Source organism: Mycteria americana, chromosome 8 (assembly GCF_035582795.1).
Source record: "Mycteria americana isolate JAX WOST 10 ecotype Jacksonville Zoo and Gardens chromosome 8, USCA_MyAme_1.0, whole genome shotgun sequence".
In the NCBI taxonomy this organism is placed as follows: domain Eukaryota; kingdom Metazoa; phylum Chordata; class Aves; order Ciconiiformes; family Ciconiidae; genus Mycteria; species Mycteria americana.
Genome location: NC_134372.1, coordinates 8,722,885 through 8,746,875, shown reverse-complemented (window position 1 = coordinate 8,746,875; position 23,991 = coordinate 8,722,885). Strand labels below are relative to the sequence as shown.

At 43.0% G+C, this 23,991-nt stretch overlaps 2 protein-coding genes across 4 annotated transcripts; one reads left to right on the top strand and one right to left on the bottom strand.

Annotated features, from left to right (window-relative positions):
* Positions 1 to 337: 337 nt before the first annotated feature.
* Positions 338 to 10,869, bottom strand: MFAP3 (microfibril associated protein 3). Of its 3 annotated transcripts, XM_075509492.1 has the most exons (4): positions 10,810 to 10,830; positions 10,091 to 10,282; positions 5,863 to 6,324; positions 338 to 4,462 (listed from the first exon to the last, which is right to left on the bottom strand). In XM_075509492.1, exons 3-4 carry the CDS (start codon positions 6,140 to 6,142, stop codon positions 3,717 to 3,719), a joined length of 1,026 nt encoding a protein of 341 aa, XP_075365607.1. In that variant the 5' UTR covers positions 6,143 to 6,324; positions 10,091 to 10,282; positions 10,810 to 10,830; the 3' UTR covers positions 338 to 3,716. The 3 variants fall into 3 exon arrangements, with proteins under 3 accessions (XP_075365607.1, XP_075365606.1, XP_075365608.1); XM_075509491.1 differs by lacking the exon at positions 10,091 to 10,282 and having other exon boundaries at positions 10,810 to 10,869; XM_075509493.1 differs by lacking the exons at positions 10,091 to 10,282; positions 10,810 to 10,830 and adding an exon at positions 10,447 to 10,764.
* A 7-nt stretch (positions 10,870 to 10,876) lies between these two features.
* Positions 10,877 to 20,630, top strand: FAM114A2 (family with sequence similarity 114 member A2). Its single transcript, XM_075509489.1, has 14 exons — positions 10,877 to 10,980; positions 12,375 to 12,586; positions 12,804 to 12,900; positions 13,372 to 13,467; positions 13,754 to 13,866; positions 14,823 to 14,957; positions 15,120 to 15,278; positions 15,909 to 16,032; positions 17,021 to 17,100; positions 17,806 to 17,934; positions 18,154 to 18,293; positions 19,070 to 19,142; positions 19,725 to 19,778; positions 20,510 to 20,630. The coding sequence occupies exons 2-14, from the start codon at positions 12,377 to 12,379 to the stop codon at positions 20,609 to 20,611; spliced, it is 1,512 nt and encodes a 503-aa protein (XP_075365604.1). The 5' UTR covers positions 10,877 to 10,980; positions 12,375 to 12,376; the 3' UTR covers positions 20,612 to 20,630.
* Positions 20,631 to 23,991: the final 3,361 nt, after the last annotated feature.

Below are 23,991 nucleotides of genomic sequence, written 5' to 3'. Positions count from 1 at the left end.
GGTTTGTGGCTGAAGGTCACTGCACTTTACAATTGCCCTTGCAAAAGTGAAATCAAGGAGAATGCATGGGCCTTCCCAAAACCATTTCAGGTCTGTAACCATTTGTTTATGCAGCTGGTAACAATTATTACAGATGCTGCTGGGGACTTTGAGATATAAAAAAATGACAGAGCTGAAGATGTCATAGCAGGAACAGTCTATCAGATGACTGAATATCCCAGCAACCTTTGTCAGGCTGGCTAATAACATTCTGCTTAGTTGAATACAGCTGCTATTTAACCTCGGATAGACAGCTACTCATCACCCCTTACTGATAAAAAAGAAAACTCTAACAAAATGAGGCTTTTGTTTTTAATTTATTTTGCAAATCTATCAATTCATTTTATGAAAGTATGAAATCCTATGTGGTTACATTAAACAGTTACGTTACAATCCAGGTAATACAAATAACCACTACAAAGTTAGTTTTGGGTACTCTTGGATAACCAAGTAGATTTAACATTATTTAAAATAAAAATAAATCACAAAGAAGAGAAAAATAGCTTTGTGATTGTCAAAGAATTTAAAGCAAGGAAATCATTGTAGACTCTCCTTGTCCTACAAAAAGTTAAGAGAGAAACACTGATGTTTACATCGTCTTTCAATGTTAATGCTCAATTAGACGCATCAAACAAATTTAAGTGCACACATCTACTCAGGACAACAAGAATAGTTCACAAATTGTTTGGAAACCAGTGTTTCCAAACAGGTTTCATTCTCTGGAAATTACATTTACAGTATAACATCACCATCATCCTTGCTTTCAGACGCATAAAAATCCTGTAATACCATTTGTGAAATACACTGGAGCTTCACATCTGCTCTAATTGAATTCAGTGGGAGTAGGATCAGTTCCTACATTTAATAAGTACTCCTGATTTACTGAAATCCTTACAAAACAGCCTCCTTCCCAGGAATGAAATTAATTTAGCGAACAAAATACTGTCATAATTCAGCAAAACTCTTACCTTTACTATCGAGCAATTGACACTGCAACTGCATTTCTGAGGACCTTTATGCACGATCATTCTTTCCTCTCCACCAGCAACAGGACACACGAAGACACCAAGTAACTGTGCTTAGTAAGAACTCGGAGCTATGTAAATAAAGTATAAAAATCAAAGAACAGATTGAATTAATCTAGCAACTGCTCTCCTGACACCCATCTGACACACCTCTAGTGTCATTCTGCTGCCTGTAAGCTGCCACTTCTGATGAAACATCTGCCAATCACGATTGCACAACTGCTTCTTAGGAAGCAATTAAATGGAGCTTTGATGTTGTAGCTGCATCTCTACATTGCGTACGTAGTTTGGGGCAAAACGTCCAAGACGCTACTGCTGCATATAATGCAACAGTTTCACAGAAGCAAGGAGAGTTGTTTATGGGGGAAAAAAGGCAGGTGCAGGTACAATCCCGATGGCCTGTGGCACAAAGGAGATTAAAACAGATCAACCTCTATTGTGGCGTTCTCTTTCAACTAGGACATCCAAAACGGTGCAAACCACCCCCGAATCTCCACTCATGCATGTGCAACAGACCTGCAGAGCTCGTTGTAGTACAGAAGTGAAGCCAGCAGCATCTTAGCAGGGCTTCTAAGAGAACTAGGCGTTTATCCACAAGTGTATCTTTTAACACTGATCACTCCAAAAAGAAACCAGACAGGTTACACAAAACTGTACAAACTTTTCACCTGGACATAAAGTGCCATCAAACTATGGAAGCGAAAAAGAAGTTACTGTTGAGGACAGCAGCTATTGCAAGTGTCTACAGCAGGCTTTATTCCCCTGAAGCAGATAATGTTTGCCACAGTCTTAGAAATGGTATCAAGCTGGTGAGAACACTGCTATATCCAAGGCTAGCAATTTTCTTCCTTCCTGACAAACACCGCTCTTATCCAACACACCAAAGCCAACTAGGTTGCCTTTAGTGGTGGCTGGCTGCAGAACTTTTCACAGAAGGCAGTTTAACATGGTAATAGATGCTTCAGTTTCCCATTCTCTGATATGATACGATAAATATAACTTGTTCAGACCCTTTGTTAGGAGCATGCATTACAACAGATGGCCCCACCCTGTTATTACCACTATGCCTGCTTGTTTTCCACCTCTACTCATGTAAGTGTAATGTCAAATCCTCTTAAGAATCCTGAGCAGCCGTCCAGAATCACTTGTTCAACTGCCATTTCCGTAATAATAAGGAAAGAAAAAAGAGTTGTGGGAAATTAAATGGTGCTCCTGTTGCCAAGTTTTTAAAATTATATGGCAATATGCTTCCAGTAGTTGTAAGAAATTAATTTGTGGAGTGCTTACAAGCCTTACATCTACTAAATCTCAACAGGGTATAAAATGCTATTTAAGTGATACAACTTACAAATGTTAAGGAGAAAAAAAATCAGCACCAAAGAGTGAAAGAAGAAACTAGATTCTTGTCTGCACCCTGATTCCTCAAGGCTGGATCTCTACAGCTGAGGAAGCCATGCAGGAGATCCTTGGTGAAGTACTTACGTGCGTACGTATGTCAGCACCTGCACCTCTCCCTTCTGCCACCCCTCTTCAGCAGATGAGACAGGGCACGTTCAGTGAGTTACTCCACTCTTGTAAACAGTGACTGGCAAACAGCTCAGCCAGCCCCTCCGCTAACCACTCTCTCTTCCACTGCTTTCTGAAAGTACTAGCCAGAGCAAAGTGAGTAAGTGTCACTGCTTTTCACCTCCTTTATTATGGTGGTGTTCAGAAGTGCCTGAAACACCTGATCTGTAGACGAATTCATTTTTAAATTATGCCACTACGCGATTACTGTCATTCTTTTCTCACAACAATGTCAAATACAATATAAAACTTTGGATTTTCTATAGTGTGTGAAATCAGCAAAGTCAAAAGAAAGACAGTGCCGGCAGCGCTGTTACTGCTCCATTCTGTAAGACAGAACCAGGGTAAGGCGCTTTGGCAATCAGCACCAAGTTTAAGCGACAAGCTTTGTAACAACAATTCGCTCTCCACACACTAGAGTACGCACAAGTTTTCTGCAGATGCGTGGAAAACTGAGACCCCCCGGTTGTTCTCTAAGCTGCTTTGAAACTACAACAATTCATTTAATCCAGCAGCAGATCCTGGTACTATTCTTTTCCTAAGTACAGTACATTTTGATAGCAACATAGAAGCACACGACACAAAACAGATTTGTTCAAGCTCACCATGGTTCTGATGGGCTACACGCACCAAGAGGCAATTCAAAAAGAGCACACAATTCATCAGGACAACACCAGTGACTGAAAGGAATTCCAGCTCACTTTGTGAAGGATGAAAGAACTCACAAAGGAAAAGATCTTATTGCAAGTTGTACTGCTCAGCTTGGCCACTTCTAATACAGATCAGAAGTATCAGAAGCTACAAAGGAGCCAAGGACAAAGAATTCCTGTTTTGTAAATATTTTAAGTATAGCAAGCTTGCTTTAAAAAGAAAAGCCACTGCACAATATTCCAAATGGCCTTCTCTAACAGACTTGAAATCATTAGCTCAACACTGACAGAAAATACAGACTTCAGCAGCAGTTCTGGCACTTTGCAATTTGGAAAACTCTTGTGCATATGGGACTGAGGCAGCTTGTTTGGAGAACCCTTTCTTGCAGTATCCTAGGGTCACCTGTGCTTCTTTCACAACAGTGGATCGCTGGACTCAGCAGGTGCCTTCCTCAGAAGGCACAAACTGGCAGCTGTCGTGAGAAACAGTGTCAATGCTCTGCACTTCTGACTGCGGGTGAACGGACACCTGAACGGCTATCTCTTGGCCCTGCTCATTCATGGACCCATCGTCTGAATCCCCGGCTGGTGAATCACTGCGCTTGATCTCTGGGTTGATGGGGTATATCGCAGCTTGGGTACCGCAGGCTTGGGTCTGTTTTTCCTCCTCGCCAACTTCATCGGGATCGTCAACTCGCACAGCCTCAAAGATCTCCTCCATGAATGCCCTGCAGTTAAGGATCAGAGGTGGAAGGGGAATGCTTCTGGCAAGCTCTTCAATGTACCGAGCAAACTCCATGGTCTTAAACTGAGTGACTTTGGCCAACTCTAGTGTTTTGGCAGATGTGATGATAGGGATACGCTTGGCTATCTCGAAAGCCTTCTGAAGCTTCTCAGCCCCTTCCGTCCTGAAGAACTCATTGATAGCCTTCTCTGTTTTGCGGAGGTGACTGCTCATCATGCACAGACGGGTTATGTTTAAAATGAGGGTGATAGCAAAGGCAACGAGGCACACAATCATGTAGTAGATACTCATGTCTCCTGAGGTGAAGATAACCCTCAGGGTGACTGTGTAATACGAGGTGTCATTACGATTAACAGCTGCACACGTGTATCGCCCCCGGTCAGCAAAGTTGACCTTTGTGATGTTAAGGGAATTATCAGCAATCCTCCACCGTCCACCTGGAGATTCAAAAGAAATAAACAGAGCTAATGAAACAAAAATCACTTGGTAAACTAGACACATGCTGTTTGCTTCATCAACAGGGGACAGAGCTTGGAAGTAAGCAATCCATTTCTAGCATAATAATACAAACAGTACACCAAGGATGGAAATTTCCCTTTCGTGCTTCTGATACAGAAAGCCATAAACCAGGTACCAATCTTACTGCTTAACGGTACGTTACTTTGCGCACTTGCTATTCTGGTTCTACTGCTTTCTCTCATTTGCAGTTTCTTGTGTGCTTTTGGACTGCTAGCTCTTTCTGAAAGGGAACCTAATTCTTAACTAGTGCTTCTCACCCACTGTGTAACACTATGTTGAAAGACTGTCCCCTATAAAGTCTAATTTTCCATACACTTGGAGTCAAAAGTCGAGTGACCCATGAAACACATCAGAGTCTGTAAATGGCTCTGCTGGCAAAAGAACACAGGATTTTCTTGAGATAGAGTTTTCTGCTGAGCATGCAGTGCTGATACACAAAACCCATGTGAAAAGAATCAATAAAAGAATCTAGCTTTATACAGTATTTCCTATGCGTTTATAACTTAGGGGGAAAACTGTTTTCATAACTCATTCTTCTAATTACTCTACTTTGAAATAATATCCAGATGGCATTCTAACTACAAAGAGGTTACTGAATACTTAAGGCAGAAAGATGGCCTCCGAGAAGATCCTATCAATTAGCTCAATGACCTTCATTAATACTAATAGAGTAGAGAAAGCTACATGCATCTCTAAAAGACATTATTTTCTGAAAATTAAAAACTACAGGGACAGCACTATAAGAGCCAATGACTAGGAAAATACATTCTCCCTCTGTACAAAAGGGTTAGACAGCATGTATTTCATCATTGGCCATTACAAATCACGTTAGTTTCCATGGTGTCACTGGTGCATAAACCAGAAAATAAATGTAGTAAGTTATCCCATGCTTTAAAAAATCCTGTAACAAAATTAAAGCACTGATCGCCAGCTGGAAAAGGTCACAAGTTGTGGAGAATTGTGTTTCATTCATGTGTTTGGAAAAATATAATACAAACCAGAGCAATAATAAATAAAAACATCAGTTAGTATTTAGTAGGATGCAGATTCATTTCTCCTGTATTGAATACTGCAACACCTCTTGAATGCAATGATTCTGTGGGGCACCACAGCTGGATGGATGGGCTAGCACAGAAGAACTCAGGTGTAATTCACCTGCCACATGCCAGAGGGCAAAGGGCTTTGTCTTGCTCTCTCCTTATCTCCCAACTGTAAAAATGGGAGGATAGGAAGAGAAAATGATAATGAAGTCCCAGAGGTCTTCAGATACTGTATAAAAGGGGAATACTGAAGTACAGAAAACGGCAGGAAAGCTCACCTTCATCCTTCTGTTCAAGCAGGTGTCCTCTGGAGTTATACCAAAGAATATATTCATACTGGCTGATGTTCAGTTTACATTCAATTAAAATACTGGTCCCCTCTTTGGCTATGATATCATGGTGTGCTGGAGAACTTACTAAAGCTTGAGACACTGTATGAAGCGATGTATTGAAAGGCCCCAAAGCAACCGTCCCGTTAAAAGCTACATTTTCCAGTGTAAATCCGATTGAAAGATCAGCACTAACAGTCAAAATTAACAGGCAATAGCTGAGCTTCATGGAAAGCCAGAGAAAATTCTTTTTTCATTTAATTTGGAGAAATGATGTCATATGATATTAAGCTGTCTGTATCGCACTGAGATAGGAGAGGAGGCTCTTGATTCGTTCAGTGACAGAAAACGTCTTGGATCCAAATGCACTTTCAAGACCATCAATATTAGAAGTGGAAACTGGAAATCCGACTGAAAAAAAAAAAGAATTAAGTTTATTAATGATGGCAAGCTGATGGTGTATTCAAATTTCATTTCCAGTAAACATATTTCAATTAGCATAATACAAACTGTCAGCTGAGAGGTTCCAAATCAGAGCTTTGCTCAGACAACAGTAATGAAATGAGGGTAAGAAGGCATTAGTACAACCTTCAGTCCCCTAGATGTTCATCTTCCCATCTAAATAAATAATTTCAGGAACAATAACCATTAAGGGGAAAAAGGTTTTAAAAAAAGAACAAATTGCTCAGACTACTCGAAATGCATAACTATCTTTAGGGTCAGAAAGTGGATTCTGCATTTGTTAACTAAGAAAAAGTGCTTTCTTAACAGAGGAAGAAAAGCAAGAAAGAGGATATAATTTCTGCCTCCCGCCCCACCATTATCAAAGTGCTTTTAAGCCCTGGTTTTCTAAAGCCAGTCTTTCATTTAGCATCTAGAGAAAAACCAAAGCACACGCACATCTGACTTTTAGCATTTATACATCTACTTGATTTTAGAGGCACAATCAGTGTTAGATGTCTAAATACTACAAAATATGCTTATAGTTTCTTGTGTTGGGAAAATTCTCTTGGCAGTTATCTACAGCCACAGAGAGGAAGCCCCTTTCTGAATATCAGGACACTGATGTCTAAACATACTTCCTTTTTTGCAATCTCTCTTCCTGCTGCTGCTGCTTTATTTTCTAACTCTTGCCTCTTTTTTCCTTGTTTGTTTTACAATAAGCTCCTGTTGAAAATCTTTTACTTTATGCTGCTACATCTCAGCTGTCATACTTTGTTTATCACCTTCTCTACACAAATGCTGCCCCATATTTCACACCAATTTGAAAAATTGTTTTGTCTAGGGACAAAATTCACACTCTTCAAATGAATGTGCACAAAAGACTTTTTAAGACGTTAGGATACAGCCTTTGATTTTATGTTCTTTGCACACAAGGACTTTCCTTTTTTAAGAGCCAGAATAAAACCAACTTGTAGCAAAATGTGACGACACCAATAAGAGAAAATCTGTAATCAATTTTCCTGGAAGCCTGATTCAAGAAAATTTCTAATCAAATATGCATTCCCTGAAGTTATGATTCCATCTACACTGCTCCAGAGCCCTAAAAAACAATTTACAAAGTACAGAAGCCACAAAACAAAATGTAATCTTAAAGAATATCTCACTTCATCCCATTGACTGTGTGACCTCAAATTTATCATCTTTTCTTCTACCAATAACAAATGCTAGTAGAGTTGAACATCATAAATATCACAATACAAAGGAATACATCTTCTTAATGCAGACACTTCTCATCCTTCCAGAATCACTAGTTAACACTGCCTAAAGCAGACAGAAATCCTATCACTTACGAAAAATAATGTAATATAAATAAATACAGGTGATTTGCACTAATTGTCTTTTCAGCAGAGAAAAATTAAGCATATTCAAGAATGCGAAAATTTATTTGCTGATAACACACTACCCAGACTAGGAATTTTTTTCAGTTACAGTTAATTTGTCGAAGGTCAAACCAGATTCCAGACTTGACATCTGTTCAGAAATGTCTTATGTGACCCACTTCTGTTGCAGCTAGTGCCAAAACCAGTTTAACAAAGAAGGCAAAGAAGACAGCTGTGTTCAACTCTCCTTCAAGCTTGACTAACCAACTCGCCCACTGAATCCTGCAAGAGAAACTGGAAAACGGGCCCTCCACTTGTTTCCCTGTAAACAGCAATCCCTCATCTGCCCTCTTTTTTTTTTTTTATTGGCCCCATTCTGTTTTCTTTCATGCCTCTTGTCTGTTCATTTAAGATGAGACCAGCACTGAGAACTCAATTATACCGTTGTGCTGAAGAAGCTACTTTCCCACAGCTGAACAGTTTAAAAACAGTACCGAGGCCTTTTTCATTCCTGTTTTCCACCAGTTACACTTTAGGGAAAGTGTTCCTGAGTCCTGCTGCCTCTGGAGGAGAGCATTCCAGCGACATAACTGCACAGGTCTGAAAAAAACCAATACTAAGGTTGCTGCTGATCAACAACTATTATTCTGTTTGAAGGAGTGGTTTTAACCTTCCTTTTTTAGACATCTAGTATTTTTAGAGTGTTTCAGAGCCTTCAGAAGGCTGCTGACAACTGACCTGCTTATTTTGGTAACCTTGTGCAGATTTCTTAAAGGCAGGCTGCGGATTGTTAGTAGTTTGTGGACCACTGACATTTGGATTGCCAGAGTTGCCACTTGAGAGTCTGTCACAGCCTGCGCTAGCAAGTCAGGCACTGTGGTCACAGATCTTCAACATATATCACCCCACGAGCCAGCTGCCTTCAGTTAAAAATGCCACTGCACTTAATGGCTTTTGCATGCATAGGCACTTGACTTCACAGCATTTGATGTAGTTACAACTGAGGATAGCTCTGCAGTAAAGACAAACCCTCCTCTTTGTTATTGGACCAAATGCATTGAATAACTTCCAGTCTTCCAAAACAATAACCTCCCAACTAATAATGTTTTAGATTTGTTAGAGAATAATTCCACTACCTCCTGTACTTTGCCTGTGTTATTGTAATTTTAAATTATTAAATTTAAATTGTTAGATTTCCAAGTGTCTTTGACACTCCTCCTAAAATGACATTAGGAACCTCAGTCAATTATTTAATACAAGAAATACTCAGCAATATTTTCCCTCATAAGAATAATTATCTTCAGTAATTGCATATGCTCTCCACTATATTTGCACTGAGCTTGCATAACGTATAAAACATTGGTGATGGGTCATTGAATTTTACTATTAAACTCTTCGAGGTCTGATTTATTAGAAATTGTCACATTTCGCTTTTGGAAAAGCCATTATTGCTAAGCAGACAATGATCTCTCACTGCCGAGTGCTGGGAAAAATAAAATGATTTGTGAAATCCATATTCTTCAACCATCACACTTATGCAAAACAGCTGCTGGAGCTGATAAAAGGATCCAAAAAGGATAAAGCGTGAACAGTGCCAACATCACAATTCTTCAAGAAAGCATTAAGCCCAAGCAAGATGAAATGTGCAGAATAGAAACTGGCTATTTTACAACTGAACCTGAAGTTGAGCTCAACATTTTTAACCTTTATTAAACCATAAGTTGTAACAACAAATAGCGGTGGAAAGATAAAAATCTGTGATGCATACGCTCGTATGAGTCATCTTTGGCTCTTATCCTGAAAAAATGTATGTGTGTTTAACTTAGAGCACTATAAGTAGTCCCACTGAGGTCAATGGAAGTACTGATAGTACTTAAAATTACACACATTTATACGGCACAGCAAAATTGGGGCCCAAGAGGTTGCAAGTTATATGGCTTTACATTCACTGCTCATAACATCATTTCATACCTGAAGAAAAGCAAAGCAATAAACTGAGACACACCTGACAGACCACAGACTGCCCTAACTGACTGCCACTTCTGGCACGCAACGTGGAAATGTATTTTGGCATTTACAACGAGCTAATTGGTAATAATGCGCACTAAATAGATCTGAATGGGTCGCTTTTGCACAGAGCACACCCTCCTACTCGCAGTGTGATGTCTTGCAGAAATAAGGCTGCTGTGACCATCCCGCAAGGCCACTCTGACCCTCTTTCAAATCTGGGAGCCACATTTGGCAGAGCCCGGAATATGTTAACTCCTGGGAATTTGGTGAAAATAGACGGTGTGGTCATGACAAGAGGCACGACCGGTGTCCCCAGCACGGGAGAGGCCGCAGGGAGGGTTCACCTTCTGCCGGCACCAGCGAAGGCTCCGCGGGGGAGCAGCTGCACCCACGGCTCAAAAACCAGTGTAAGGAGCAAATCGACAGGAGACCCGGGCAGACCTCGCCCGCGCGTGGCTGCCTTACGTCGCCGTGTGCGTGGTCCCTCGGCTGCCTGACACGTGTTGCGGGGTAGCTCATGAGGGACACGGGATCGGCTGCAGACGAAAACAAGCTTTTTTTCCTCGGTCAGCTAAAAACGATCAGGCACAAACCTCCACAAGACGGACACCCTGTCCCCAGCAGCCCCGGCCCCACACGCGCCCACGTTTCCCTCGTGGAAAAACCCCGCTCCAGCTAGGCTGCTCGAAACGCGACGTACATCCGCACTCCCTACACTGCAGCCGAGGGAACCCAGGCCACGCCGGCCTGACGTCACGCGGCCTGACGTCACAGGGGCCTGACGTCACGCCAGAAGATCGCCCCCCTTCCCCCGGCAGCATTTTCATGCCAAAACAGCGAGGTAGGACGCGGGCCCCCGACTTCTCCCGCAGCAGCGGGGTGGGCGCGGAGGGCCTGCGCGCCGCTGCGCCGTTTCCCTCGACTCCGACGTCGCCAGGTAAAACCTGGTGTCACCGTAACGCAGTGAGGTAGCGGCACGCCGCTCTCACCGGAAGAAGGGTGGCCGGACCCGGCCCGACCCGGCCCACCCCGCGCCGGCCCCGCGCCCCCGCCCGCCGCGCACCTCCGCCGCTGCCGCCGGCCCCGCCGCCCGGACGTGCTTCACCGCGCGCTCTTCCGGGCTGGGCCGCACTTCCGGGGTCAGCCGGCGGGTGCCGCTCTGCGCCTCGCCTCGATGGTTACCGTCCGCCCGGTGCGGGGAGCGCGGAGCTGGCGGGGCGGCCCGGCCCGGTGGGTGAGGCGGGGATGGTACCGGTACCGAGACCGGGACCGGGACCGGGGTGGCGGAGCGGGCCTTCGGAGGGCCGGGGGCGCAAGGGGCTCGAAGGGGCCTTCTGTAGGACGGGGACTCCCAAGAAGAGGGGGGCTTTGGGGCAGTTGGGGCTCCCCTATGGGTCAGGGAGTCCCATGGCGGGGTTGTGGGCACCTGAGGGTCACCTATGGGGCAGGGGGTCCCATGGCGGGGTTGTGGGCACTTGAGGGTCCCCTATGAGGCAGGGGGTCCCATGGAGGGGCTTTAGGGAACCTGGGGGTCCCCTGTGGGTCAGGCATATGGGGGTTGTGGAAGCCTGGGGGTCTCCCGGAGAAGTGGAGGCACAGGGAGACCCCCAGGGCTGGGGAGCACAGGGGGGTGCCCCGGGTGGGGATGGGCCCGGTGGGGTGACCTGGGTGCCGGTGGGAGCCAGGCCCGGGGGTGCTGGGGCTGCTGTGGGGTGCGGGGTCCTGCTAGCCGCTGTGGGTGTCATGGGGAAATGGGGTGGGGGTCCCCAGCCCATCACCCCGAGCTGCCCTTTCCATAGTACCAGCCTCCTCACAAAATCCCGTGGCTGGGGGTAGCTGCCCCAACTGCATCAGTGGTTGCCTCTCCAGGGACGCAGCTTCACACCAGCGGCGATGCTGGGGGGCTGTGGGGTGCTTGGTGTGGCCCTGCCTGTCCCCGCTGCTGCCTTCAGATTACTGCCCCGGAGCTGGTGAAGTGCTGCCAGTGAAGCCAGGAGGAGAGAGAAACCTCTGCCCCTGTGAGCAGGCCGCAGCATGGCAGCCCTGTTCGTGGGCACCGTCATCCCCAATGTGCGATGTCGGGGCCGATTGCTGTGGCAGCTGGAGCATATTTCACATTCTGGGTGGTGTTAAGGCCCTGGTGAAGGTCAGCCCTAAATACAGAAGTGAACCAGTTGCTGCCTCCCTACCTGCCTGGCTTTCTGACAGCTATCCCCATTCGTATCTGACACCCTTCAAAGCAGACATCCTAAACAATTTGTTTTCACTTTTTTTTTGGTGAAACAAGTCATGGATTTAATTATCTGAGGACCTTTTGTAATATTTGCTTTTCAGAGTTAGCAACCTGTTTCTTTCCTGCGGAGAGGGTGTGTCAGTTAGATAAAGCCATGTGTTTCTGTGGGACTTTAAACTTCCAAGTGTGACATTTCTTCCAGTCAGATGCAATTTGGTGTACACACTTGCTTAAAAACATAATCTGTTCGTGGAGCTGTGTGTGGCAATATGAAGGGATTTCTGTCTTAGTTGTGTTTAAATAATTAAAATACAAATGTGATGCTTTTGAACTAATGTCAAAGTGTAAAAGAGAGTGATTATTTTATCTGCTTTGCTTTCTATGGATGTTCATAGTCATGTCTGAGAAAGACAGCAGTGAAAATCTGAAAGGAGAAACCTCTTATGAAGATGAAAATGAACAGAAAGCAGAGGAACTTGGGTGCACTGGGAGCAATGCAGAGAGAGAGCAAGAGGTTGAGCCTGTGCCTATGACTCGAAAAAGACCTGAACCCAAACCGCCAAGCCAGCCTGCTGCCACAGAAAAGCCCGCAGCTGAAACCCTCAAGGTATGTTCCTGTGCTAGCTCTGAATAACATGACTTCATGTTTCATGGCTTTGAGCACAGAAGAATTCTGAGCATAAGCCCCACTCCTTTTCTGAAAATTCACATTGCTGTTTATCTGAAAAGAAAAAGCTGCACAAAAGTTACACCTCACAGACTGCTTGTGTTCCTCTCCTCACCATAATACCTGCATCACTGTCTTCTGCTTTTCTTCATTAAAGGTCTCAGATTCTCCTGCAGTTCAGACAGGATGGGGGTACTGGGGAAGCTGGGGGAAATCTCTTCTGTCAACTGCGTCAGCTACTGTAGCTACTGTAGGTAAGGCTCTTTCTGGCATTTGATAAATATTTTAACCGTGCTTCATGTCTCAAGCTAGTGCTTTTGAGCTTGTTTCTAGAGAAGGGGATTTCTGTTACAGCAGCGATTATTGGAAAAATGTCAAGAGAATTGTTCAAATAACAGGGAAAACTTGTACCAAAAGGTACAGTGAGATTAAGGAGATATGCACATCCAAAACGATTTTCAAGTTTTTAAGGTGTTTGCATAATTTTCAGCTGGTATTTTAAACTGGTATTCAGCTGGTATTTACAGCTTTATTTAAAAGCTAAGATGAAACCTGAGTTCATTACATCGGTAAGCAAGCTGGATAGTAGTAGGTTTTAGTGCTGAGTAAACTGCCTTGAACAGGAGGAATCCAGAATAATAAAAAACAATATGCAGCCCTAATCCTGTTTCTGTTCCGATTTATGTTGTATCTCGTGGTTAAAGTCATACTGCTGTCTTCTCTAGGTCAAGGTATTTCAAATGTCATAGAAAAAGCAGAAACAACCCTTGGGATCCCCAGCCCTAGTGAAATATCTTCAGAGACTAGAGATGCTACAAGAGGTCAGTTTTTACTGCACAAGAACAACACTGAAACATTTCTCATAACATAATAAGCCTCAAAATAACATCCCCTTACTCTGCATCTTGCATATTGAGGTAGATATCTCTGTGCTAAAATAATACTCTCTTGCTTGCTTCTGTTAGCTCTGAAAAGTAGGTAGGAAAATAATCCCAATTCTAGCCCTGCTCCTGGCTGATACTTGGTGTTTGTTGATTTTCTCCACTCTGCAGCTGACGGGATCTTTTTTTGGGAGTGAGGAAGTTAATTTTCTACCTTCTAATGCAGGAAGTGAGAATCCTGGTGCTAGCAGCACAGATGCAGTTGATGATGGCAGTTCCTTTCCTATTGCTGGGGCTCTTGGAGTTTTATCAACCATCTCTACTGCTGTCCAAAGCACAGTGAGTGAGTTGGGAATGCAGGAGAAAATGGGTTTAAGAGAGTGTTGGGGTTTTTGCCTTTCATCTGAAGCATTGTAAGAGGAAACTTTTAATTTTTACTTTTGTGAGATGAATGGTGAGAAACTGTTTCAACCTTCAGACAGTCTTTATCCTGTGCCTTGCTTCTAACTGGCACTTAATATGTAAGTTGTCTTGAATTTTGATAGTTCTGTATTAAATGTTGATACATAACAAAAAAACTAACGGTGGACTGTGTGGTACGTGCGTTCCCATGCATGTCACCTCTGTACTCTGTTATCTCTGCTCCCTTCCTTTAGCGTATTCAGGTAAATGCAGGGTCAGACTCATTCCTGGAATATTTCCACTGATTTCCACAGAGCTGTCTAGAGATGAAATCCATTCTCCTCTTCAAAAACTTCTGTGAAACTAGCCCAAATTGCTTGGAAATCAGCTTGCTCCTGTGACCATGAGAAACGCACTTCAAAGGAACCCATTACCCTTAGAAACTGTGCTTTTGTGATCTGCTGTCTTGTCAATTTGCCCGTGAATCTGAAAGAGCTGCAGATGGAAAGCTTGCTTCTGCTTTTAGGGCTTGAACAAGCGTTAGCAACCAAAACCCACAGGTCTAGTGTTTTCTGTTCGGAAGGATGAGAACTAAATACTTTAATGTGCTGAGAACCAGCTTGTTCACAAAATAAAAATGTATTTCCTATCAGATTGCTGCAGCTGTCTGAGTACTGTATTAAACTGTTGGATGATAGTGTGTTGTGGCTCTTTCCATGTCCTTCTGCTCTCTTTGTGGCAATTAGGGTTGAATTTTAGGGGGAGAAGGACCAATTTGGCTTTTATGTATGTCCGGCATAACATTGCTGATATAAATCCCCCAATTCAATTTATTCAGTTGTATAGTCTTCTGCGAGTTTTACGCACTGTCTATATCCAAATCTGATTCCTAGGGAAAAAGTGTTATTAGTGGAGGTCTGGATGCCTTGGAATTCATCGGGAAGAAGACAATGGATGTAATAGCTGAGGGAGACCCTGGATTCAAGAAAACAAAGGGCCTAATGAACAGAAACTCTACGTTATCTCAGGTATGGCAGTTCCGTATCAGCTCCTCTTTGGTTTCTCTCATTTCATTTCCCTTCTTTTGTGGTCCTGTCATTAGGCAACCATTTTTACTTTTGAACCAAAAGCCTTCTCCCATACTCTGTGTCTGCTGGCACTGACCTGAGTCCTCTGCTTTTCTTTTTCAGGTCTTACGAGAGGCAAAGGAGAAAGAAGAGCAGCAGACAGCTACTGAGGTTACCATGGCTACGGAGAAGAAAGCCCATTATGGGTTACTGTTTGATGAGTTTCAGGGTCTTTCGCATCTGGAGGCCTTAGAGATGCTTTCCAGAGAGAGTGAATCAAAGGTAATGGCCTTGAGCAATTTGCCTTCTATTTTGAGTTCAGCTGAGCAGGGAAAAAAAGATTAGAAATATATGTATATACATGTAAAATCAAGTGCTCAGAACTTGCTATAAAATGATTGATTACACAACTTCACTTTGACCCCTGCGTTATGATCTGGTGTTTACCTTGGGAGCATTATGCCCTGTCCTCAGCTCCTAAAGCCATTCTCTTCACCCAACTAGCCTCAGTTCCTGCATGTCTTCAACAACTTTTCATAACTCAGTCTCTCCTCATACCCACTTGTTTGCTGCCTTGGTCTGGAGAAGAGGAGAGTGTTGTAAACACAGCAGAGATTGTCCTCTCTGTCTTGGGGCAGGGAGGAGGGCAGATCAGCATGCAATTTCAGAAGTCATTAACTTTTTTAATGAAAAAAAATTTGAATAACTCCTTAAGAATCCATAATTATTTAACAGGGCTTCACAAATAGGTCTTTCTCCCTTTCCTCCTTCCTGTCAGAAGATACCACTTTCTCATTAACATCAGTCTGTGATGTTTTTACATGCAATGTAAACCAGTGCTGCATCTTCCATCCTGTTTCTTTTTCTTGTTGGATTTATGGCTCTCTCTTTGGCTGCGTTCCCCCTAACTAGGTGAAATCAGTTCTAAATGCCCTCTCTGGAGAAGAGTTGGACACACTGAAGGAGGAAGTGGAACAACTCAAAGAAGCATTTTCTTTACCTGAGTTCTTTGAAGAAGAAGAGGAAGAAAAGAAGGGTAAGAGAGCCCCAGGTTCTGGGAGGAGAAGCTGGTTCTCAGTGTAGAACCAACCAGCCCTGATCACTAGCAATAACCGTGATGCCAAAGTTAAGTTACTCTTTATCTGGATGCTTAATCCTAAAGCCGTCTGTGGCCAGGAGCATGACAGGTACCAATACCCTTTCTCTCTGGAAAGCTGCTGTGCATTAATTCTGTAGCAGGAACGATTTCTTGCCACAGCAGGATTAGAGTTGCGTGACTCCTGGGCGGTTCATACAACTGACCTTGAGCCAAGATGCAAATTCAAAGAGATGCTGGGTTTTCCTGACCATGAGTGAAAGACTGTGAATAGAGTTGTCCAACCTGTGCGAAAGCAAAAAGCCTTTTTATTTATTTTTTAAATGAGAGTTAGCCACACAGACCAAAAGACTCAGAGGTGCCTCCATACACAAGAGCCATCTGATTCTTGACGATTATGCAGATTTAAATGTAAATTTCTTGCATTGCTTTTACCTAAATGGTTCATCAGGGAGGGCTTACACACCTGCACTTGCATTTAACATTTAATGTATCTTTTATATTTGCACATGATGGATCTCTCAGCCTTCCCCCCACTGTTAACATCTGCCCTGCCATATATAATAGGAGAACCATAGGCTTTAAGTGATATTTCAGACTCTCCAAGGTGATGCACAAGTTAGTGCATTGTAAAATGCTGTCTGGAGGAAAAAAAAAAAAAAGGAATTACCTTAGCTATAAAACCAAAATTGAGAAAGCGAAAGCTAACCTTCTGGCATCTGGCAGTAGTGTCTCCACCTTTTCAGAACTTACCTTACAAATTGTATTTTAAAAAACCAGGTTTGATGCTTTCTTCCCTGAGGTGATGACTGAAAGAGAAATAAAGGAAACAGTTGACAGACTTGTGCAGAAATACTTGTGCATTGAAGTGCTGCTTATTCCTGTATCTGTCCTTTGTGTGGATTCTTTAACCTTTCCTGTCCTTTAGGAGATGAGGAGTTCACAAAAGAAGTAACAGAGTTGTTCTCAGAATTGCGTATCTCCTCAAAGCCGGACAAACTGATCACGGTGAGTTATTTCCCATCTTCTAAAAGCTGGAGGGATTCCTCACAGGAACTGCTTCTTAGTCCTGCTTTGCTTGCGAAAATATCAAATGCATAAAAACAAGCTGTGTTTTGGATCCTTTGACCATGGTAGGCAAAAGAGATGGGCCTTTTCCTTTGACTTTATAGGGTAAAATAATGTTCTGTAATGTCTTTGGCTCTGAATCAGTAGACACCAGTGTGTCTTTGCCCTGTCACTGGACAGTAATAAGTGGTGGCAAAGATAACTGGGAGCAGTAAGCCTTCAGCCACCGCAGTGAAATCAACCTACAGTCATGAATTGAAGCCCTCCTCTTGGTACAAAGCAGCTGGTTTTACCACGTTCAGAAGTCGGTATGAGGTAGAATTGCCTTTCTTGCCTTCATTTCACTACCCTTCAGATCCAGCAAGTGGCAGCAGCATTCTGCAGATGTGTTTTTACAGCACTTCTGGTAGTCGTGATCTTGCTGGTAAACTACCAGTGCTAGAGAAATCACTGCCCTCAACTACATCAGTGCAGCCAACCCTCTACAAAGTTCTGAAGGCACTAGGATAATTTGCCCTGGTTCTTCTCACTAGCGCAGGAGTCGTAGCTGTTTCCTTCCTCTAGAGAGATCCAATACTCCATGTTTTGTGGTGTGCAGGGGGACTTTGTTCCAGTCATTAAATAATATGGCACATCTTCATACAGGTGAGGAAATCTGCTCATGAATGGATAGCACAATTCAACAGTAGTCTTCCTAAAGAAGAAAAAGAAAGTGAAGAAAACCAAGAAGTAGAATCCAGAGATGGTGACCATGATGCTAAAAGATCAGTAGAGGTAACTGAGTAATGAAGGAAGAGAATATCTGACCGCAGAGTGTTTATCTGGCTGTTAAGTTACAGTTGTGATTTCCAGAGTTTATGGTTTTCTATTTCTGTGCAGATTCTGAGGTCTGAAAGGGCAGTGTAGTGATAGTACGTTGTGTGATTCACTGGTTTTAGATAATAAAAGCTGCTAGTTTTTGTACGGTATGGGGAATCTTTTTAACTTTTGCAGGATATTCATGCATTTGCCATAAGAAGTCTGGCTGAACTGACAGCATGCTCCATTGAAATGTTTCACAAAACTGCAGCTTTGTTTCTACATGGCCAGAAACAAGAGGTGACAGCCACAGACAGAGCCAAGTCCCTTTCACAGTAAGTTCATCTCTAGGGAAATGTGTAGCATATAATTACTTACATACTGATTAAACTGTCTAATAATTCTTTGCAAATCCATGGGATGCATGGCTCGTGAATTCTGTGTGTGTGTGCAAAGTTGCAATGGGTGACATTGCTGTCTTCCAGCAGAATTCAGCTGTGTCTCTCTTTCCAGCTTAAAGACATTTCTTGATAAGAAAGAGGAAACCCTACTTGAAAGCTTTTACATAGCCAAGAAGAATGTTTGCCCTAAGCTTGTGCTAGTTAGTAGATTTAAAATATGACAAAGCAGTTGTATAAAAGTTATTAATTACATCTTTGTTAATTATTTAGTATGTTATGTACATGATATTGTAAAATTGCTGCAACTAATTAGTAGATTGGTCTCACCAATAATTCATAACACAAGATTTTTCTTTTATGTCGGGAGATACTTGGCAAATGTATGAAATATGCAGTACTTCCTAATTCAGAAAATGAAGCTTGTCAGTAAAAAAAGCAAGTTAGTACTGTTCCTTCTTGAATGGATGTGTGTCTTCTGAATGCTGTTTCAGATCTTCAGCTTTAATTATTTATTTTCCGTCTTTACCCTCCCTAATTTATTTGGGGAACTTCTGCATCTTCATACACGGTTTATATGCTCTATATCAATTTTGATTTAATTTAGCTTTATATGCATGGAAACAAGGTATTTGTGTTTTAGAGGAATGCTAAAAGAAAGTTATTCTTGTAGACTGTATTTACTACATGGTTTTCCCACTCTTCTTCCACAGAATGACGATTGTGCTGTGTAAAGAACTGTCAACTTTCTCTAAAGAGTTTACTACGTGCTTAACGACTGCAGGGGTAAGAGTTACACCATAGTTCTTAGCAATGAGATGCGGTTAGTTGATTACAGCCTTGGGATCTTACCATGAAGTGCTTTTTGTGTTTGCCCATTTATATATGCTGCTTTTTTGTCCTGTGAACTGATCTTCTAGGTCAGTGTTCCCCAAACTGTGGCAGCTGAATGCATGCTGAGCTTCTGAATGCCTCCTGCTGCATTCAGCCTGGCACAGAGTGGGGGTGGGAATTGGTGCTGACAGTACTAAGGCGACAGAAGAAAATAAGGTTTGTGATCCTGTTGTGGATTTTCCAAAACACTCAGGTGTTATTGAGGATAATATCATTATCTCTAAATTCTCTAGTTGTCCGCAGTTCATTTGAAGATGTAATGTGTGTATTCACATACAACTTGTGTTGGGCATATGCGGGTTACTTTGTTCTTATTTGCATGCTACAAGGCAGGTCCTCTACAGCTTGTGACTTAGCTTTCCTATAGTCAAGGGAGCAATGGTGATTTTAAACTTACTGAGGATTTAGCTTTATCTTGCTTGAAGAAATGTGATCAAATTTTCAATCGGAATAATGTATGTCTGATCTCTGCAGGTCAAAGAGAAAGCAGATGTGCTTAATCCCTTAATCACTGGAGTGTTTTTGGAGGTCAGTTATGCTAAAGTTGAAACTTTAAGCTAATACTTAAAAATTACATATGCTGTTTTTTTCCACTTTATCCTTCTGTATGCCAAGTTCTCTAACCCATGGTCTAAGATTCTGCTTACCTATCTAATAACTTTAAAATGTTAATAAATACCTGTAGATTTGCACAAGAGATGAATTACTTAGTGAAGAGTGAGCCTTATGTGGTCTCAGCTGACAGTTATGATGGGTCAGAAGACACATATTAAATTCAGCAGTCTGGATTTCTAGAATTTAAATGCCCAAAGTCAAACCTTAGACAAGCTCCTAAATTAGCATGCAAGAGTCCCAACGCTTTCCGGCTGTTAAGTTGGTTCTCAATGCTTGTAAACTCCTGAGGTGTGGTAGGAAATGGGTGTTTCCTGTTGGTGTGTTCTTCCTTCCTGCCACAACGTGCTTATGTTTCACTTTGAAATAAATTCTTCTCATCTATTCTTGAAAACAGTATGCTACATTTGGATTGCACCTGATCTTGTTTGGTGGTTTTTAAGCCAATTGCTTTTTTGCCTAGTGGCATAAAGCCCCTCAAAAACTTAATATGAAATTGATTTCTAGAATGAAGCCTTAAAAATCCAACAAGCCCTAGGCTTCTGTTCATGTGCGTTAATCAATGCTGTTTGAAATGAGTATGTGGTTAGTAAAGCTGATTGGTAGCATAATTATTCATGTGTGTATTTTGATTTTTGTTTTCGTAGGCTTCAAACAGTGCTTCGTATATCCAAGATGCCTTCCAGCTCTTGCTGCCTGTACTGCAGATCTCTCTTATTGAGGCTAGAACGGAACTATCACAGCAATAAAAATCCTTCTAATTAAGAACTTTTTGACCTTCCCACTTCGTCGTTTCCATGCTGGAGAATGATGTAATGGCTGTTATTAAAGGGAAAAAGATTAACTCTGATCGCTGCTGCTGCAAGAACGGTGATTAAATGCAGTCTGGCAATGACAGCTCTTACAGCACATTGTGAGATGTGATTAGCATAGTCCAGGCTGGTGGACAACGTGACAGACTTAAAGTGCAGATTGCTTCTCTGTTTTCATGGACTGTCTCTATCTTTTCACTGAAATCCCTTTGCTGTATGTGTAACAAGCTCTTTGGAGAAGCTCTCTGGACTGTGAAGACAATGCTGGAGAAAAGAGTAGCAGCTGGCTAGTTAAAAGAGTTAGCTAAAATCACGTTGTTGGTTTTTTTTTTTTTAAGTCAGAGAGACATAATTAGGTTCCTGATAGCTCTGCATTGGTGTTGAAGTGAATATTGGATGGAGGTGCAAGAAAAGGCAAATATTTATGATTATGAATGTTGCAGTTCCTAGGCTGGAAAGAATAGAGCAGAGAGGATTCCTTATCAAGCTGTTGTTGTTGAAGAGAAGCCCTGGCTTCCTGAAGATGTCTGTTAATGACTCAGGGATGTGGGACAGGGACTCTTACTAGGGTGCTGTTTCTCATTCTCTTGCAGAGTGCTTGCTTCAGCAGGAGCTGGGAAAATGCTGATCTGGCCCTAAGAATATGCGTACTTTTCTTTATAGCAATAAATGAGAACTGGCTAAAAGGGATTGATTCGTGTTTGGGCAATTTAATGAGAGAATTTAGCAGGAGGACTCCCCTTTTTTTAGTGCAGCTTGACATGTCGGCCACAGACTGTTCACAAGCTCAGATACTGCTTTTTTCCTGTTTCTGTGTAAAAACACTGTAATGCAATGCTCCTTCTTCTTGGAAGGTATATTAAAGTAGGAGGAGAGGAAGTAATTTGGTTCTGTTAGCAGGAGTCCTAATCTGTCTCAGAAGCTGCTCCACATATGGTACCTGTTTCTTTGTGCTGTGAAAGTTCCCTGCTTTGTTCCTTTTTGCAATTTCTATCTTTTGAGCCTGCCCATTGGGAGGGAGCAGCCTCTGTTGGAAACACAAGAGCAGAAATGCACAGCTAAAATGGAACTTCAAGAAGTCCAGAATAGCTAACCAGAGGTGACCGAGTGTCACACCTGCCTCTCTACTTGCTTGTTGGTAACAATGATGCTCAAATCCCATTTTGCAAATCCTCTGGGTTTTAGCAGATCTTGCACATTTCTGCTGTACTGAAGGCTTAACATTCCTCTGCTCTATTTGTGCAGTAGAGAAGTGTTTTTATTATTAGAATACCTTTTGGCTAATGCTCCTCTGATTTTATGTATATGGAAAAAGCCTTGCCTTAGTCCTGGTTCAACTGATCAGATCTCTAAAGGAAGACCCTTTTTTTTTGCATCTTAAAGAAAACTAAACTTGAAAAGGAGTGTGGCTGGGGTAAAAAAATCTGCACTACAATAAACTTTTTTTTTCTTCTTTTGGTTGATGGCATTATTAAAGAAATGATTTGTTTTGAGAACTGTTTCAGTTAAAAACTATCAAGATAGCAGTGAGCACGAATGAAATAAGAAGAAAGAACTGTGGTTTGGGTTTTTTGGGGGGTTTTTTTTGGTTTTTTTTTTTCTTCTCAGCCCTGACTGGATTGTGGGGCAGGGCTGGGTGCTGCTCTGGGGCTGGGACAGCTGGGGCTTTTCTCTTGGCAGGGTACTGTCTCATAGGAAAGAGGGCTCTGAACCCAGGCTGGGGAGTGGGAGCTCCCACAGCCGAGCTCCCAGTTCCTGCATCAGTGCAAAATAGCAGCTTTGCTCCTGCCACAAAGCCAAAATTTACAGAAATGTCAGAAGAGAAGAAATAAAGATAACGCGGTTTTATGAAGCAGCAGCTGCTTTTCTTGCAGATAAATTCTACTGACCTGCAGTGCTTTAGTGTAGAGTAGTTTAATTATTAAAGAAAATGAGGTGATTTTTTTTTGAAGATGCAGACAGTAATTCTTTCAGTCATATGCCCACCTGGATTTTCTTATAGCAGGCAATAATCAAACATGCACCAGCTTCACTTGTGTGCCAGTGTAAGGACTGCAATAGATGGCCAAGAAAAACAGTTCCACAGTTGCTGAAATCTTCCTACCCAAAGGATTCATCAGAATTCAGCATCCAACTGTCTGGAGGTCTTATTGCTCTGCCTTGCCTTGTGTGTGAACCTAATGAGAGCTGGCAGTAATTTGAGCACTTCTGGTAGTGTTTGGGGAGGTGAGAGGTGGCTGAGAATAGATAAGAGTTAGCTAAGATGCTGGCAGTGACTTGGAAGGGGAAAAAAAGCCTTCCACAATTATTTTTTTTCCTTGGGAGAGATTCTGTTACTTGCAGCTGTAAAAGCTGCTTCCTGGCAGCTGCTGTGGAAAGGTTTAAAACATAAAAAAGGCTTGGTCCTCCTGATGGGCTTTGGGACTTGCTCCCAGCCCTTGCCCAACCAGCTTCCCAGGGACTCATTTTTCATGATTAAAACACGCACGTTCAGCAGCAGCAAAACCTCTGACACAGGCGAGACGAGCAGTTGTCCTCATTTGGAAGAAGCAGCAGCTATGTTGCCACTGGTGGCCCCGAGCAAGGGGACAGCTGTCCCAGGTCACCCACAGCACAAATTAAATGACCTGATTCAGAGGCAGGAAGGGGAGAAATGGCAGGAGGAGGAGGAGGAGAGCTCTGGCCTTTCCTTCCCAGGTGTGCACACTGGATCCTAAATAAACAGTGGTGTACAATGATGTGATTTAAGCAGAGAGATTGGTCTTCTGTAGCCAAAGGATCCTTGGTACAGAGATGGAGGACATAAGTGCCCAGTACTGTGCTAATTAATGCTTTTCTGGCAGTTTTGCTAGTCCCTCGCAACTCTGCACTTCGACAGCAGTGCAGCGGTGGCCGTGTGCGGGTGTTTCGGGTGCTGGCTGGCAGGTTGCTTTCCTTCCTTCCTTCAAAGGCAGCTTCGTGCCTGCTGCAGGGTGAGAGCAGAGCTTGTGCCATTTGTGGGCTGGGACCTAGAACTGGCTGTGGCTGCCACCCTCTGCTGTCCTGCTGGGTGGTGGCAGCCACCCCCATGCTGTAAGATGCTGGTGGCTGCAGCCTGGCCCGAAGGTTGGGGTGGTCCCTGAGGGACAGTTCCCTTCTGTGATGCTTTGTGTCCCCCTGTCCAGGGACCGATGGCAGGGCTGTTCCCTGGGCTGCTCTAACTAGAGGATGCTGCAGGCTTAGGTCCCTTGCATCAGAGTACCGAGTGCCCGGCTGGGGCTGGCAGGGAGCGAGCAATGAGGTCACCAGTTAAAAATCAGGTTGAGCGTGGTGGGGGA